This window comes from Arachis ipaensis, chromosome B09, assembly GCF_000816755.2.
Source record: "Arachis ipaensis cultivar K30076 chromosome B09, Araip1.1, whole genome shotgun sequence".
NCBI lineage: Eukaryota > Viridiplantae > Streptophyta > Magnoliopsida > Fabales > Fabaceae > Arachis > Arachis ipaensis.
In genome coordinates, this window is record NC_029793.2 from 26,725,247 (window position 1) to 26,738,769 (window position 13,523).

The 13,523-nt window shown below is 37.6% G+C and overlaps 1 protein-coding gene across 1 annotated transcript; it reads left to right on the plus strand.

Moving 5' to 3' along the window:
- On the plus strand, positions 4,065–4,685 carry LOC107615317 (protein MAIN-LIKE 1-like). Its single transcript, XM_016317399.1, has one exon. The coding sequence runs from the start codon at positions 4,065–4,067 to the stop codon at positions 4,683–4,685; it is 621 nt and encodes a 206-aa protein (XP_016172885.1).

The following is a 13,523-nucleotide window of genomic DNA, read 5'->3' on the forward strand; positions in this document are numbered from 1 at the left end:
AAGCCAAATTAACTTTAATATTAAATTCATTAATACGATTTTAATTTTATATAATAGTTAGATAATAAATTAGTAAAAGCAAATGGAAGGATGACTTTAATTAGTATTTGATAAAATATTTGTTTAGAATAATTAAAAAAAAAAGTAAAAATATGATATTATTAAAAATAATATATTTTTATGTTTAAACAATTATATTTAAATAAAATATTTGTCAAATATAAAATTTAGCGTAACATAGCTTCATGAACATCAATCGTTAATCAATTATGAACTTACATAAAATTAATACAATTTATTTATGAAAAAATAACCAACAATTAATATTAATAAATATAAAAATCATTCAAACACTTTGATTAAAAGTATGAGTGGTTAATTATTAATAATATTTTGTTCATAACAAAAAGTAAAATATAATTATTTAGATTTAGATTTTAGAAGAATTAACGTTATAAGTAACAAATAATCTATTTTATCATGCATATTATAAATTAATGAATCAAACTAACTGATATAATGAATTATAATTAATTAATTGGTATAAATTATAATAAATTATATGATATTTAAAAAAAATAAAATGAATAAGAAGAAAATAAAATAAAATAGAAGAGATAGAAGACTACAATAAAATAAATTCAGTGTGAGTTTTTTTTTTTTATAAATTTCATATCACATCCGTTTCAATAATGATAAATAAAAATATATCAACTTGATATCTAAGAGAAAATGACGAAATAAAATCATAACACAGTTCTAAAGTAAAAGCTTAAATTAGACCATAATATCATTGCACAATACAAATTGAAAGTAATTTTACACTACAATATACCACACAAACAGGTAAATGACTTAAGTTTAAATACGATTTTTTTTATTTATGCATACATGATAACACCATGGTTTATAAATGCCTCATAGATAACATATCATATATTGCTCTGAATCATGAGCACGGGAGTTAGAGAGTGTGTGGTGGTTTGTGTCCACGATAGTTGCCTTCTTGCGACGACGCCTCATAGGAAGAAAAAGAATTGTTGTAAAAGCTACCCAATGAAAGAGTAATTGATAAACAAATGATATTTTCTTCTAGCATATATGGTCTTTTATAGTGGTAAAATAAAAATAGAAGGAATAAAATTTTGTATTTTTATATTAGGAATAGAATTTGATATTTATCCTAATAAAATTAAATAACTAATTAGTTATAATTCATGTATTTAAATAAATAAAATAAAATAAAAATATTTTTAAGAATTAATCAAATCAATTAGTTGATAAAATCAATTAGTATAATTGATTTTATTTGATTTATTGAATTCAAAAAAATAAATTAAGAAATAATTGATTAAATTAATTAGTTGAAATAATTGATTGAGTTAATAATAATACACGGCTAATTGAAATAGTTCATATACGTGTGGTACATGAATCTAAATTTGAGAGCATATATTTTATTAGTGGCAAGTTGTTAACCCATTTATATTGATAATAATAATAACTTTATTAGAATAAATATCAAATTCTATTCCTAATATAAAAATATAAAATTTAATTCCTTCCATCTTCATTTTACCACTATAAAAGACCATGGTATACTAGAAGAAAATATCATTCGTTTACCAATAAATCTTTCATTTGATAGCTTTTACAACAATTCTTTTTCTTCCTATAAGGCGTCGTTGCAAGAAGGCAACTATCGTGGACACAAACTACCACACTTTCCAACTTTCGTGCTCATCATTCGGAACTATATAAGATATGTTATCTATGAAGTATTTATAGACCATGGTGTTATCATGTATGCATAAATAAAAAATGTTTCATATTTAAATTTAAGTCATTTACCTGTTTGTAGTATATTGTAGTGTGAAATTACTTTCAATATGTGTTGTGTGATAAGCAGTTTAATAATGCATTAAATATTGATTTTATATAATTAAAATAAAGATATTTTCCTAAATTAATATAATTGTGCATTATTCATTAAATGCATTCATTTTGGAGGGAAAATGAGTTCACGAAAAAGTGACACCTCACTTTCATTAGTTAGGAAAAACCCAGTTTTAGTATATTAAGTAGATAATAGATTTATAGAAAGAATCCTGTTAGGGAGCCAATAGAGTATCTGTATAATGTGTACAATGAGCTGTTTATTTGGCCCAATATGAGTTATAAAATGAATATATAAAGTAAAATACTATGAATTTCTCAAACACAATACACCCATACTATCCAGAATAATTATCCGGATATAAAGGATAATAAACATCTGATATCCTACTGAATCGAACATTTTTAAACCCCTATTGTACATATTATACATATACTCCATTGACTCCCTATACTTCCTCTTATAGAAACTATAGAATTGACTTTTAAAATTTAAGAATCAACATCTTCTAAAAGAAAAAAAATTAATAAAGTAGTTAAATAAAAAATTAATTACTCTTAGATTAAGATAGTTGAACACATATTTTATAAAAATTATAAAATTAACAATAATTAATAGTAGCCATCAAATAGCTATCAATGATGATTTAATAGTATGAGATTGGTGTGAGATTTCATCCAATGGCTCACCTTTCTCTACTGACTACATGCTGGCCAAAATTCAATAAAATTGCTGCCCCTAGACTTTTCCTAAAAATAATTAACAATTTCAGCGGAGTATAAAATATGAAATAAATGATATATTTAAATAAATTGTAACTCAAAGTTATATAATTATAACATTCTCAATCTAGTTACATCTCATTCCTAAACTTAGCCTATATAAATTGTTATACCCAGACAGTTTTGAGCATTATCATTTAAAATCCTATAGACAATAACAGATTACGTGTGAATCTTTCAAAACATAAAACTTCGGGCAAAAAACTGAAATGAGCCAAGTGGAGCTCTTTTTTACTCAATTCCGCCAAATGAAATTCTGCTACAACATTCCACCAGATCTCATATTATATAATTCGAAACAATAGGATTCGAATTAGGTTAGCACGTAATTCGAATTGAATAAACTCGAATTACTCACATTCAGTGTCACACATAATTCGAGTCAATAAGCATCGAATTAGGTTAAAAATTCGTTAGTAATTCGAGTCTAGTTCTATCGAATTACAATAGGGAGGTTCGAGAAGTCTTAACTCGAATTAGTAGGTGAGTGAGTGAAGAGAGGAGTTCGAGTCTAATTGACTCGAATTACTTGGTTTTGGGCATCCAAAGTAATTCGAATCGAGTTGCCTCGAATTACACCGAACTCGCCTATTTAAAGAGTTCGAACCAAGTTCATTCGAATCACTTTCTCATTCCCAACCCCACCAAATCCCAGAGAAAGCGACCAACATTTGGTTCGAGTAAGACCGGAGCGCCATATTCAGGCGATGGGGACGATCCGGGGAGGCTTTATCGTTTGGATGGAGTCGCTCATATTGCTGGGGTGATCAACGACGAGGTTAGTGGTCTCTGATGTTGCGCTGTAGCTAGTGTTTTCCGTTATGGTAGTGGTTTCTCTGAGAGTGGTTTTATGGTTGTGGTTTTTAGATATTGGTTTGATGAAAGTGGTTTTATGACAGCGGTATTTGTTAACGGTTTGTGATAGTAGTTTATGTGATTGCTAGTGGTTTAGGACATTGGTTTAGGGTAGTGGTTTAGGAAAGTGGTGTTGGCCGGTGGTTTATGTTAATGGTTTTTGATAGTTGGTAATGTTAGTGTTAGCGGTTTATGATAGTGGTATAGGCTAGTGGTTTTTTCCACCGGTTTTTGTTAGTTGTTTTTTTTAGTGGTTTTTGTTAATGATTTTTTATAGTGGTTTTTTTGACCGGTTTTTTTTAGTTGATAATGGTTTTTGATGGTGGTTTTTTTAGCGTACTTGTTTTTTGTTGATGGTTTCTGCACTTGGTGAAATATGTTGGTTTAATATGTCGAATCGAACGATTAATTTTTTTGTTTTATATTAAATGAATTGTATATGGCTGTGGTTCGTGCGAATGTTCTAACTATGCGGTTCATCTACTGTCCAGCCTCGGCGTTGCATATGTAGCTGTAGGCGGCAGCAGGGGATGCGTCTTGATGAGCGGTACGTTCCGTACTTGCAGATGGCTGGCTTGTACCATCTTGCAAGGCTGAACGACAGATGGTTCCGACTAGACGAGCCTCTAGTCAGTGCATTCATCGAGAGGTGGCGGCTTGAGACGCACACCTTCCACATGCCTTTTGGAGAGTGTACCATCACGCTTCAGGACGTCGCATACCAGCTGGGGTTGCCCATGGACGGTCATTACGTTAGTGGTTGTCTGACAGACTTCCACCTATACATTGAGGGTGGGAGGCCGGCTTGGACGTGGTTCCATGAGTTGCTCGGTGTCTTACCTCCTGAAAACCAAATTCAGAAATTCGCGGTGAACTGCACATGGTTTCAGGAGACATTTGGGGAGTGTCCCGTGGGGGCTGACGAGGAGACAGTTAGGCGCTTTGCCCGTGCCTATATCATGATGTTGTTGGGGACGCAGCTGTTTGCAGACAAGTCTGGCAACCGTATACACATAAGATGGTTACCATATGTTGCTAGACTTGAGCAGATGGGTGGCTACAGTTGGGGCTCGGCGGCACTGGCCTGGCTTTACCGATGTATGTGCCGAGTCGCCAACAGACATGTCGTGAAGTTAGCCGGGCCGTTATAGTTACTGCAGTCTTGGATCTTTTGGAGGTTTCCTTCTTTTAGGCCCGATGGGTATCATGCGTTTAGCTGGCCACTTGCGTCGAGGTACCTTTATTGTTTTGTATTATGCATCGTTATGGTATTCACTTTCAATTATGCATGCAATTTCATGTCCTGTATCTTTACTCACGAATCCATTAACTAGAATAAATTATTACGCAGGTGGTCTGGTTACAATCCTGGTATTAGCAACAAGGGTCCTAGAGTGCAGATGGCTCGCCTGAAGATCGACTTGTTGCAGCCACGGGATGTAAGTACGCTGACTTCATCTGTATATTTGGTGGTTGGTTATGTTTATATAGAATAATTGAGTTTATATTGTATTTTCAGTTCATATGGATGCCCTACAATGCACTCGACGTCATTCAGGTTGTCCATTCGGAGGTCTTAGAGCCTCGGCATACGATGTTATGGTGGTGTGTGACGTCCCTGATATATTTTGAGGTTGTTGAGTGGCATCAGGTTGATAGAGTGTTACCGTAGTTTGGCGGTGTTCAGCCCCAACCGCGTCCCGCCCTGAACATCGACTTCTTGATGTCGAAGGACGGGAGAGGAGGTGACCGTTGGTTCCCGTCGCACTTAGCTGACTGGCATGTTCACTGGCAGGAGCGTGCGGAGCACGTTTTACAGTTCGACATTGTGGCTGACCCAGGGCCCTCTCGTGATTTCTTGGATTGGTGGCATCAGCATGGAAAGAGATTCCTCTCGCCAGAGATGTACTTGGGGGATCCACGAGGTATTCCCATTCCGGATGAGGTGACTCAGAGGGGTGCAGGGCGAGTACCCGAGATGGGCCGAGTCCACGATGTTCCTGACAGACGTCGTGTTGAGAGGAGAGCCCGAGTCGGGACACGTCGTTCGCAGCGTGATGTTGCGTGGCTGGAGGATGCCATGGAGGAGGATGAGGACCCAGGAAGGGGTCGCGGGAGACGATGTGGGCGAGGAGGCAGGAGGAGAGGGGCTGATGCCAGAGGTGATGGCCATCAGCCTATTAGGGGTGCAGCAGGAGGAGGTGAGGCTGGGGGGTGGATGGGACCCATCAGGGGGCATGATGGTGAGTGGTATGGATCAGGCATGGGAGATCCCTCTACGCACACTGACACTGGGCTTGGTGGTGGAGCTCTCGGAGATTATTTCGTCGGTGTCCCCGGTGACGATCAGACACTTCAGGACAGTACTCCATGGGTGAGCCCGGGATCCATGTTTCCAGACTTCCTTGCTGCTGACGGGATCATGGCCGAGTTTGGTGGACCACATTTCCTTGAGGACATCCGGACCATCATGCAGGAGGATGACGCTGCACGTGGACGGGCTCAGACGACAGGGACACAGGCACCGTTAGATGTAGATCTGAACGAGCCAGCCACGGTACCTCCGGTGCAGACTTTTGCCCTGGGTGGGACGCCAGCATCCGCACATACTCTGGGGTCACATTTAGTTGCCGGCCCGTCATCATCCAGACCTGTACTTGTCCCGCACAGGAGTCCCGCTGAGGATGCTCCTGATGACGACGACGACTCGATTGAGGATGAGGAGCCACTGATTCGGAGGCCTCAGAGGACAAGGGTTCCACGCCGTTGTTTCACCGGATCGCACCTCTTTAGATGATTTGGGGATCGTCATGTATTTCGTCCTGTTTTGCTTTGTTTATTATGTCTCTTCTTTATTTATTCGTGGTGTTATGTATTAGTTCCTTCATGTATTAGTGCATCCTTCAGTTACTATCATGATATTCTATGTTATATCAGACCTGGCTTAGACAGGAGTTGTACTTTGCTTATGTTAGTTATCTCCATCACTAGAAACACAACAAACATACATATTTGCTACGATACATAACTTTCATCACCTAAAAGATACAACTTACTTCCACCAACAATAATGCTTGCTACGTTAAATAAAATAAAGCTACTGACAATAACAGAAATAAAAACAGACAAAACGCACATCCTACTCATTACCCCCGGTGCCGATTGGTCGTCCGGCCTGGGGACAACTACGACGAGTGTGTCCTGGTTGCCTGCATAGGCCGCATCTCTTAGGCCGGTTCGGATCTGCTTCATCCATGTTGGTGCGTATGCGAGTAGACCTCGGCCGACCCTCCCTCGCACGCCTCATGCTCGGATCCGGTATAACGGTGGGCCCGACATATGGTGGCCAGAAACCCTCTGGAATGGGAGGTGTGAATCCCATATGATAGACACCGAAAACAGAACTAAGGCGATATACCTGGTGGACGTAAGGCTGCCAAGTAAGACGTGAATAAGCACAGCATGCAAGTGCATGAGGACATGGAAAATGAAGTGCTTGGAAGTATCCACAATCACAAGTCTGAGACCCCAGTGATACCCTGTAGCTACCAAGTGAGAACGAACCTGTCGGGGTCGTTTCAGCCACGGTGTACTCCGAGTTATCTCTGTCATACACGGTCACCGTGAAGCACCTGGCCGTCTTCAGGTTTGCCTCGATACACTTCACGAGGTATTGACTGAATTGTTGTCCGGTACCCATCTGAGCCTCGGCCTCCCTCCCCTTACGGACAAACAGCTCCACAAGCCTACCGTATGTGGCCTTCACCAGCGAGCACACAGGGAGGTTCCTCACACCCTTCAGGATTGAATTCACACACTCAGATATATTGGTTGTCATGTGCCCGAATCTCCGACCCTGATCACAGTACTGTGTCCACAAGGAGTACTCAATTCTGTTCGCCCAGTCACACATTGCCGGATTCTCGGAGCGCATAATGTCAAACCAGTAGTCAAACTCCACCTCGGTCTTCGCATATGCGGCGTTGACAAGAAGCCTCCGGGCATCTTTGCCCTTGAAGGTGAGGGCGAAATTCACTGCCACATGTCGAATACAGAATGCCCGGAATGCGGCAGGAGGTAGCCATCCCCCATCGGGTGCCTCAAGTGCTGCCTTGATGCCATTATGCCTATCTGAAATAACTAACAGACCCGGCTGAGTTGTCACGTGCTGCCGAAGGTGGGATAGAAAGAAGGACCATGACTCAGCATTCTCACCCTCAACTAGTGCGAAAGCCACGGGGAGTATGTTGGAATTCCCGTCCTGTGCAATCGCCACAAGCAATGTTCCCCCATACTTGCCATATAGATGGGTGCCGTCAATACTCACCAACGGCTTGCAATGACGAAATGCCTCGATACAAGGGGGAAAAGTCCAGAACATCCTATGGAAATAAGCATGGGACTCGTCCTCCTGTCCCCCAACTCGAACAGGGCAAGTCTTTAGAACTGCCACAGTGCCTGGCATCGTTAACTGAACTCCTAAGACCCACCGAGGGAGCTCGTTGTAGGACTCATCCCAGTCCCTATAGATGATTGCAACCGCCTTCTGCTTCGCCATCCACACCCTCCTATATGTAGGCCTGAACCCAAAGTGTGCGGCCGTGGCATTAAGAAGCACCTTGATGTTGACGGATGCGTCAGCCCTAACCATTGGCATAATGAATGTCGCTATCACATGGTAGTCCAAACTCCTATGGTCGCTGGAGATGGAGGTGGCCAGACAGGTATGCGGTCCGTTGTACCGCTTGACTTCCCAGATACCCTTGCGTTGCCGGAGACTCAACCGAATCAACCATGTGCACCCATTCCCAAACTCAGAACACTTTCCCACGTACCTGCGATAGTCAGATTCAACTACCTTGTACTGTACCCCTCGGCGGATGCTGTACGTCTTCACGCTCAACAGCGCCTCATCTTTATCCGGAAATTGTTGACCAACCTGGAACTCAGTCATTCCGGCAGACCCTTCCGTATCTCTAGCCCCAAATCCAGCGAGCTGTCCAGGATAGTCATCCTGCCTCATGGCATGCAGGTCCAAAGATGAAAAATGGGGTGGGTACTGCTGTGTGCCAGAACTAGATCCACCAGTAACCCTTATCGGATTACTCGCTCCAACATCGTCGCCACTGTCATCCGCGATCATATCCGGCTCGACATCATCGTCATCTGGATCATCACATAATCCCTCTCCAACACCAGCCGGTGGAGGACACTGTACTTCGGCCGGAAGATGTTCCCCATATCCAACCTCTTCTCCAACATTGCCGCTTAGATCAACAGCAAAAGACGGGGAGGCAGCAGGCTGGATCGCTGGCTCATACACTGGAACGGACGTTGAAGCAACCGCGGGTCTCGAGCTCGAACCGGCCACCGTGGCTATAGTGTTGGCATTCCGGTTCGACCCACCCGAGCTGGATACAACGTCAACCAACTTTTCCAACAGCTCTGGTGTCCTCACCTCGGAAAACTGCCTACGAGAAAGAAATAGGACCTGCAAGTCCTCATCAGAACCGATCGTGAAACAATCATACTTCACCGTATCATGAAGCACCGTCGTTGGTATGCGATAGAAAAACTTCTTAACCCTTTTCACTCCTTCTAGACCAAGCTTGACTAGAACGGAACTAACGAGAGCATCGTAGCTGGTCGTGGGGCTAAGGACAATACATAGAGGATCCTTATCAGTGAACTTCACTCCAGACCGAGTTTTCCTCTTAATCGACCCTCTGTGATGTACTAGAACTAGAAAACTATCCTCACTAGCCATCTCACCTCTTGGTTCACAGCAACATGAGTTCACAGCCTATATATAGAGATCCTATCCACACTAACTCGAATCAACTTAATTCGCACTATATTCACGTAATTCGAATCAATTGGATTCGAAATACTATTAATAATTCGAAACCATATGTCTCGAATATGCTATTCGCTAAACTCTCATACTAATTCGAATTGATTTGCCATGATTTATTCTTGGCTAATTCGATTCTAATTGTCTCGAATTACTTGTGATGTTGCATGCATAATTCGGTTCTAATTACTTCGAATTACATGCTTCGGTTACTAGGGTTAATTCGAGTTTAATAAGTTCGAATTATGTACAAAGTTAATTCGAATCCAATTGTTTCGAATTATATAAATATGTCATCTGGTAAATTATTGTATCATATTTTGATTTGGCGGAAATGGGTAAATTTGAGCTCCCCTTGGCTCATTAGCGTATTTTGCCCTAAAACTTCTGAACTCGTAGCGAATTACATGAGCATTCTTAAAACCATACAACCATACAACCATATTTCTATTCTCTTAAATAATTGATGAACTTACCTGCATCATATCACCTATATTGATGATCAAAGAACCAGGGACAAGGACAGGTGTGATATTTATCCACTGGTTTTCATGAAAGATTTGGAGTAAAATGGAAAAGTGAGTTATGGCTGAGGGCAAAATGAAAAATAACGGACAAAGCATGAAAAGCCCCTCTTACTATGTCCTTAAAAGTAACTAGGGTTAAGGCCTAATGCTTCGGATAGCAACTCAAACAGAGTTTGTCCCAATCTCTTCACATTGTTTGAGTACTCCATTGTTATATCTCTGCAAGTAATAAATTTATTTCACATTACTCATTGATATGAAAATCTATTTGATCCTTTAAAGTGACTAAAATAAATTAGAAACAATTAGTTACTAAAACAATAAAATATATAACATAAAATAAATTAAAAAATACTCACACGAGGATATTGTTGTATGAAAATAAAACTAAAAACCGTAAAATAACTGATACCTGCAAAGTGCAAACAGAGAAAACTTGGTTGGGCAGGGGACAATGCACAATGAAGGGTGTCCTTCCAATTAGTTGACGGAGCTATATACAAATCAAAGTTGGTTAGGAAATACATTCTTTTTGATATATCTCGTGAATAGCATTCTTTCTTTGCTTCTGAATCCTGTTTATGAAATCTACGCACTCCATCAAGCATTTAGGAGTTTCAAAGCGTTAAGAGTAAGGCTGGCAATGGGTAGGGTATGGTACTCTAATCCTATTGCGGGTAGAAAATTTCAATAAAATTCTACTCTACTCTATTCGTGAGTTGAGAATCTCTCAATCCGTACCCTACTCGTACCCTAAATTACAATACCCTACCCTACCCTACCCTACTTTACCCGCAGAAATATCAATTTTTTTAAAAATAAATATAAAACTCAATCATTCTAAATTTCATACATATTAATAAAATAAAAAAATAAACAACTAAATTCAAATTAAAATAAAAAGACAATAAAATCTTAAAGAAATTCAACATAAAATTACAAACATACATATTGTTATATTAATAAAATAAAAAATTAAGTTTAATGAGTGATTTCTAATGAGTGATTACTAAATCTTGAATTATATATATGATTTTTATTTTTGTTTAATTTTTATTTTATGGTAACTTCATAAATATATAAATGCAATATATTATAAAAGCAAGTAGCTAGCTTAGTGATCTGTTTTTCCTTTAATTTAGGCAGAGTTCGAGTCTTCCTTTCTTCTTGTAAAATATTGTCCTCAACATTAAGGTTTCAATTTTAAAGATTTTTATACTCATTAGTGAACATTTGGTCTATGAAAATATACACTTATACACTTATTTTCAGAAAGAATTTAAGTATAACTGAGAAATATCATAGTATTTATAATTGTTAAACTTATAACTATCGTTAAAGTAGTTTCACTTTTGTAAGTGGATAATTATCTCCTTTTATTTACGAGTTGTTGAAATATTTTTTTTAAAAATAGATAAGAGACACTAGGATTTAATTATTCTTTAGAGTAAGAAGAGTTACTCCCGTAATACTTCGTCTTACCTATATGAGGTCAGGAAGATATCGGGCTATTTTTTGGACTTCCTTTATTTTTGGGTGTGACTTATACATTGGATCGAATATAAACGGTATATAAACCCAAGATATAAATTTTAACATGTTTTATTAATATTTTATTTGATATATATATATTTGGATGTAAGGTGCCAATGATATGATTAATAAATTATAAAATGTAAATAATTTTAAAAAATATATGAGTGAATTTGAAAGTTAACTTGGTTCTTTTTAAAATACAATTTTTTACTTTAAACTATCATTAATTTTTAACAATAAACACCTTAATTGTACTTAATCTTAGTCTCTATATATATTAGAGTGCACACAAAAATAACGGTGTATGTGATTAATACATTACACACAAAAAAAAAAAAGCAAAAAATACGGGTAACACTGCATATATGTAGTTATAGTGAATTTTATGAGTTAATTTTTTTTTCTGATACACGTTAAATATTAGTTTTAGGTGATATATATTAATTGTTATTACAAACAACAAAAAATTGGCTATGCACATGTTCAAACAGGAAGAAGGCTCAGCCCAATTATCTAAACAGAACAGAACAAATTTTGTCGACTGTCGACACCACACTTAGATAATGTTTGGTGGAGAGATAGAGACGAAAAAATTAAGATTAAAAAACAGAGATTAAGAGATAAAAGTTAAAATAAATCTCAATATTTTGTTTGGTGCAAAATAGATGATAGAAATTGAAACAAAAATGAAACTCTAATTTAATTTGTACAAAGAGTAAAATTGTAATTAATTAATTAAAATGAAGATATTTTAAGTATAAAATGTTATTAAAGTTTCAGTCTCCATCTCTAAATTTTAATCTCCTGTATCCCTACTTTTTAGAAATACTGAAATAGTGAAATTTTAGGAACAAAAATAAAAATTTTAGTATCAATCTCTGAACAAATAAATATAATACTAAATTTTGATTTTTCAGTCTTTGTCTCAATACTTCAAAACAAACGTTACCTTTTAAAGCACAAAATTTTTTGTACCTCTTTACGAACTTACTTTCTTACGGTAGAGGACATCATATAATTTTTAGCCTTAAACTACTTGACAACTTTTCTTTTCATCCTTAGATAAGAATATAATTACATATTGTTACGTAAGTAAAAGTAATTATTTGGATTAACTACGATTCTGGCCTTTAAAGTTTAGGTCAAAAATTTTATTTGTCTTTAACTTATTTTTTCATTTAAATTCATCTTTAAGGTTTAACTTGATTTTAAGATCGTGTTTCGAACCAAAAGATTATATAAAATTAAAGTTATATAAAACTTTTTACACTATTAAGGGTAAAAAACGGAATTAAGCTAAGGGAGGAAAGAATTTACACAAATCAGCCAAATTGAAAATTGCTTTACGAATGAGCCAAAGCACATTACTATATAATTCGAACTAGCATGGTTCGAACTACAATAACACATAATTCGAACCAGGGTAGCTCGAATTAGGATGTAACACGTGATGAATGTAATTCGAACCAATATGGTTCGAACTAGATTTGAGAGTAATTCGAACTAACATACTTGGACGCTTCACCAAGTAATTCAAACCTACGTGGTTCGAAAGTTTAAGTTTGCCTCGAGTAGTAATTCGAACTGGGCTGGTTCGAATTACACATTTCAGGCTATATAAGGAGTTCGAATCAGCCTCACTCGAATCACTTTTCCATCCTCATACCCCACCAAATCCCAGAGAAAACGACATGGATTCGATCCGACAAAGATTTGAACGGAATACTCAGCCGATGAGGGACGATCCGGCAAGGTTATATCGGTTGGACGGAGTTGCTCATATAGCCGGAGTCATCAACGACGAGGTTAGTAGATAAAAAACTTTGTGCTAGCGGTATATCTAAGTTAGTGATTTTGCATGCGATTTTAGTGGCGGTTTATGTTAGCGGTTAATCGTAGTGGTATTGCAAGTGGTTTACTTGAGAGGTTTTACATGCGGGTTAGTTGGTGGTTTAGTTTGTGGTTTATGTTAGTTGTTTTATGTTAGTAGTTTTGTATGCGATTTCGTTGCTGGATTATGTGGGTGGTTTATTTTGGTGGTATTGGAAGTGGTTTATTATCTGATTATGTGT